The sequence below is a fragment of the Venturia canescens genome, chromosome 2 (genome assembly GCF_019457755.1).
Source record: "Venturia canescens isolate UGA chromosome 2, ASM1945775v1, whole genome shotgun sequence".
NCBI lineage: Eukaryota > Metazoa > Arthropoda > Insecta > Hymenoptera > Ichneumonidae > Venturia > Venturia canescens.
This window is the reverse complement of record NC_057422.1, coordinates 165,060-170,246: the sequence shown is the minus strand read 5'-3', so window position 1 is coordinate 170,246 and position 5,187 is coordinate 165,060. Positions and strand designations below refer to the sequence as shown.

Here is a 5,187-nt window from a genome sequence, read left to right as displayed (position 1 = left end):
CCGTTGGTTGTTTGATCAATTTCGTTGAAACCAACCAATAACGATAACGGACACGCAGCATATATTTTTGTGATTATATTGGCCGATCAATGCTCACTTGCAGTAGCGCTGATTTATTTATATTAAAACCGCGGTATCGCGATATGGTATCGATAATCGCTAAACGAACACCGAAATATATGCGTTATGATTGGCGAAAAAAAAAGGGTTTATGCGGAGGTCCCGCCGCCTCTCGTCCCTGCACGACGATACCACGCACGCGCGCGCGCGCGCGTCCCCAATACCATATATCCCGCTCCCCGAGCACGCGCGATGCACTTAATTTTTTTATCATGCAATTTTTTTTTTTGCTTATTCGCGATTCGAACGTTCCAAAATGTTTGCCATCTATCGAATTTCCGCGATATCCCTTCGCCGCAAGTGAAGGTAACGTTATTAACAGTTGTATGACAAAATGTTCGATAATAATGCGACTATATATAGATCCAACAATACGATATAGCCAAAATAGAAGGACCCCGAAGGACTCGAGAAATTTTTGCTTCGATCGAATTATCGAATGCAACAAAAAAAGGGTATTACTGGCAGCCGCATACTCGAGAGCCACCTCAAGCGCTAAATCTTTCCACAAGGTTAAACGTTTAACCACGCGGCAGACTCGCATCACTGTACGAATAATACGTAATGAATAATATTTTTATTCATTTATTATTTATCAAAGTTTTGAGAAGCAGGAATTCGCGAACGTGAGGATTGGAAATTTGGTTTTTCCGGTATTATAGCGACATTTGACGGAAGGGCAATGAAAAAAGTTAAAAAAAAAAAAAAACAGGGAAGAGGAAATTCACGTACACAGAATGCGGCGAGGGTATAGCGGCGGCAGTTATACATGAATGTACATTTAGCCTCAATCGGAAGTATATTTACAAAAAAATTTTTTACCTTCGAAGCATAGCGCATATTCTTCGTACACGCGTATGTAAGTATATAAATTTTGCTATTTATATTCAGCTTTCCCCTCCTGACGATGATAATACGTATATTTTATCTACCGGCCGATTGTTCGAACGTATCGCGAGATAAAAATCTGGATGATCGATATAACACAGCGGAATGAACCGGCTCCTCCTCTCATCGTTGTCTTTGGCTGAATTATCGATTCTTTCCTTTGTTACTTCGATGAACTTTGTTGAAAGTGATCATCAAAAGGTATTGAAAAATGTATCATTCTTTCCTGCGTAGAAAGTACGTCGAATCTTGCAAGTAGTTTTTCTCGTTTTTTTTTTCTTCCGCGATTATTCTCTCTTTCTTACGCGCAGTGTACCAAATAATGCGTATTACGTTTCCTCTAAACAATATTTTATCCGTTAATTTACCATCTAATAAAACTCTTGTACTCGTCATTGATGCTCATTCGCTTGATCGTTTCATAACCCAATATAATGGAGAAACTGAAGCAAGCCGATTGGACTAGACGCGCTGACAAACCCTTGGTGAACATTTTACAGCCTTCTTCGAGCCATAAAATCTTAAAAGCATTGCACATACTGTCCAATCGTTGCACCTGAAGACGGGCTCTGACAATGTCCAAAGGATTTGTTATTATTGTCGTGGTAAATCCACCGAGTGTCCCGGCTATCGCTTGGATAAACAGATGTGACACCCATTCCGGCAAGACTCGTATTAATTCGTCTATTGGTAACGAACAAATGAATAAGAAAAATTATATACCGCATAGTTGCGCAACTTGACGAACGACAATATAATTAAAAGGGCGTATCGATACCTTGATATACCGTATAGAGGCCCCACCACAATGCGCTGTTCGGTACGTAAGCACACAAAGATGCAACGTAGCCACGATAAAACCCCTTAATGCCATCCCTCTCGTAAATGAGTCTGACGATTTCAGCGGAGATATAAGCGCGGGAACATCCTGGTTCAAGACTTATACCCAAAGGGTTCATACCCATCTGTAAGTAAAAAATTTGGAATCGGAGTTCGAGTTAAATGTTCTCGTTGACGTTGAAAGTCTCGGGGACGGATGGATACGCGTCGTCGTTTGTAGAGAAAAAAACATGCGTCAATCGAATGTGATAAGAAAAAAAGTGATAGAATCCTAAACGAGGAATGATACTTTGTGAACGGAAGAAAGAATAGTTTTGATCCGGTAAATACAGAAGAGTCGGGGGGTCGTGCACTCGGTGGAACATATCCATGAATATTCAAAAATTGATCCAAGCGCGTTTGAGCTGCCGATCCCGGATGCTCAATATGAAACACCAATAGGCGATGCATGAGCGATCGGTGAATTCAATTTTGTTTGCTCACAGAGAAACGAGAAACTCGTAGCACCGAGCGAGTCTCCGAGGCCGCGTTCGAGCGTACGGGCATTGAATTTCTTGGCTCTTGACAATTACGGAGGGACACAGCAGGGACATGAAAAAAAAAAAAAAATGGACCATGAACGGGCGAATTCGGGCGAATGTGAAAGACGCTCGTACGCTCGTTCATTACCACAATTTTCAAATGAGCTAAAAACATTCATATCTTTAAATATGATAATGAACCTTGTCGACAGCAAGTTTTCCATGCTTGGTACTGACGCCGAGGACCATCAAATGTTGGCTAAGGACGTCAAAGGGAACAATGATGGTTTGACCAACGGTGCTGGCAGCACCTCCGCCTATCAATGCCTTTGTTCTTGAATCTAAATCCGCTGTGAAAGGATTTTGGCCAAGAAGATGACGCACTCCTTCGTACGTGGATACATAAAAAACCCCTGAAATTATCTGAACAGAGCTTATCCAGAAGCCTCGATAGAGGCCCGAAAAACCTTCCGTTCTGTGAATTTTTCTGTAAGCGTCGATCATTCCTGAAACAAAAGTAGACCAAGAACCGCTTTAGAATCATTTTTGTAAAAGTACACGCAACTTATCTGCACAAAATGTTATTCAATGTTTTGTTTGTTTGTTCTTTTTTTTTTCCTTCTTCATCAAGCCAAATCCTGAATTAATATTAACGATACCGAGTATTTGTATATACTACCGGTGTACATGTGATTCCGCCTCTGAATTTGTAGCCTGGTTTTTATCACGGTCAACGGATAAAGACAGCATCTTATGGAAAAGGAGGAAAGCATGCTCAGTGGAAAAAATTTGGTTTTGTCCATCATGTCCCATTCGATGGTACGAATGAAAGGCGGTGCCTCTACCGCAGACATCTTGCGGCCTCTGAGCGACGTCGGACGACGTTGAGAACGACACTCTTATCGTCGTCAAGCGCTCGTTGTTATTCTGTTTTTCTACCAACGCCGCAGCTTTTCTGTCATTTAAAATATTTTTCTTGTGCCCCGAGCGGCGCATCTCACAGATTACGACTGGGCATTACAACCCGAAACTTTACCTAGACTGAAATGAACAAAATGTTGACTATAAAAATTTGCATCAATTATGAAATGTATGCTTCTTTCTGGACTTTTTGACATTACTCGAATTGTGCTAGGGTACTCGCTTGGGAATATTCGTGAGAAACAATGATTATTGAATTCTAATAAAAATTTGTCGCGATGATGGGAAAAACTTTTGAGGTTATCGAAACTCCGGGAGGAGGGTGGGGTGAAAATGTTTTTCCTATCTCTCGGAGAGATCTGCTCTTAGCGAATATTTAAGCCGCGCGATAGTGTATCGTATATCGCGACAAATAAGCAGCAATTTTTTTGTATTCGTATAGAAAAAACGAAATCACGGTTTTACCGAGGCAATGATTTTTTTTTTTATCCACGCTATATCGTTTTACCATCATTGCATATATCTACTATTTCAAGTATGTCTTTTCTTGTGAGAGAAAAAAGTAAACGCGTATATCAGAATCAATGAGAGTCGATCATCATCGAACCTTTCTTGACGCAATAAAAAAAGAATGGGCAATCAATGTCTCGGTCAAATGTTTCGAATGCAAACGTGTCTGAGAAAATAAGTGTGTTAAAGCACGACCAAGAAAAAGAAATGAAAAATCGAACGAATAGTTTGGGTTTGTATCGTTATTATAGAGATGGAGGTTACCGAATCAAGGTCGCGCCAAATTCCCTCGTCCGTCATGAACGTCGCACGTCGCACGTGCGCGAAAAATCAATGCAAACTCTCGCACGAGACACGAGATACGACATGTTTTGTAAAAAAAGAATAGGATATCGCGCGTGATTTATCGTTTCCAGGATCACAAACGCAAATGAATTACGTAAATGAATAAATATTGTAGGGGAGAAAAAAGATTCACTCACAATGATGCAACGCGCAAGTAGGTTTGCGATTTTGTAAAATCATTATTTCGTTTGTTGGAATATACAACAATGTAGAAAAGTGTGCAATTTTGTACGGCACCAGCAACGACGACACACGATGCTCGTTCGATAACGTTTATTATTTCATTTTTGAGGTTATCTCTCGCAATTCGCAATTGAACACACGCATAGATTTCGCGGCGGCTCGAATGCCGGTATTGCGTATTGCTCTTAATCGATTCTACTATTTCTACTGCTTCAACACACTTCCACGCAAACGTTTGACGCAATTTTTTTTGCGTTTGTTACACACTCTCGTGATTATTGAGCCACTCGAAACATAAAAATTGCACCAGCGTAATACGACACCGTTCGTTGGTGGTATACGCGCTGCTTCTGACTTGAACTTTTCAATATTCTCGGCCAATTAATTTGAGAGATGTTCGAATTTCAAATATATCATGAAAGAAAAAAAAAAAAAAAAAAAAAAAAAATTCTCGAAGCAGACGTCGCTCTCGCTTGTTTTCTGTGTTCGTTAGTTCGTTTGCATCAGTCTGCATAGCCCACAGCCCACTTTGGTTTGGTCCTAACGGTTAGATAGCCTGCTTGCTTGCTGCCTACGCTGCTACACGGCGCGCGCGTTACACACGTTACACGACATACGACGCGCTGTACGCTGTCGTCGACCAACCAAGCTGTTCACGCCGCTATTTTTGTTCGTGGTGGAGAAGGAGAAAGCGCACGGTAGAAGAAAGCAATAACGCATCGTGGTGACGCCACCGCATATTTCTTTACCACGAAAGATAGGATGGATGGCGGCGTATCGCACGGCGTACAGCGGGAATAATATATAGGGGATGGTGCAGATTCGATAGAGGGCAGGTCGAAAGTACTCGTGGCCACGG

General features: G+C 41.4%; 1 protein-coding gene across 2 annotated transcripts; it reads right to left on the bottom strand.

The window, feature by feature from the left end:
- Window positions 1-689: 689 nt before the first annotated feature.
- On the bottom strand, window positions 690-4,955 carry LOC122406227 (solute carrier family 25 member 44). Of its 2 annotated transcripts, none has more exons than XM_043411543.1 (5): window positions 4,283-4,955; window positions 3,049-3,410; window positions 2,571-2,875; window positions 1,787-1,973; window positions 690-1,692 (listed from the first exon to the last, which is right to left on the bottom strand). In XM_043411543.1, exons 2-5 carry the CDS (start codon window positions 3,221-3,223, stop codon window positions 1,373-1,375), a joined length of 987 nt encoding a protein of 328 aa, XP_043267478.1. In that variant the 5' UTR covers window positions 3,224-3,410; window positions 4,283-4,955; the 3' UTR covers window positions 690-1,372. The 2 variants fall into 2 exon arrangements, with proteins under 2 accessions (XP_043267478.1, XP_043267479.1); XM_043411544.1 differs by lacking the exon at window positions 4,283-4,955 and adding an exon at window positions 4,065-4,204.
- Window positions 4,956-5,187: the final 232 nt, after the last annotated feature.

Excerpts from the sequence above, each read along its gene's own strand:
- LOC122406227 (XM_043411543.1), bottom strand. The coding sequence starts at position 3,223 with ATGTCTGCGGTAGAGGCACCGCCTTTCATTCGTACCATCGAATGGGAC. Across the intron at positions 2,876-3,048 it reads GCGGAATCACATGTACACCG|GAATGATCGACGCTTACAGA; the intron begins GTAGTATATACA and ends CTTTTGTTTCAG. Across the intron at positions 1,693-1,786 it reads CCTCTATACGGTATATCAAG|ACGAATTAATACGAGTCTTG; the intron begins GTATCGATACGC and ends CGTTACCAATAG.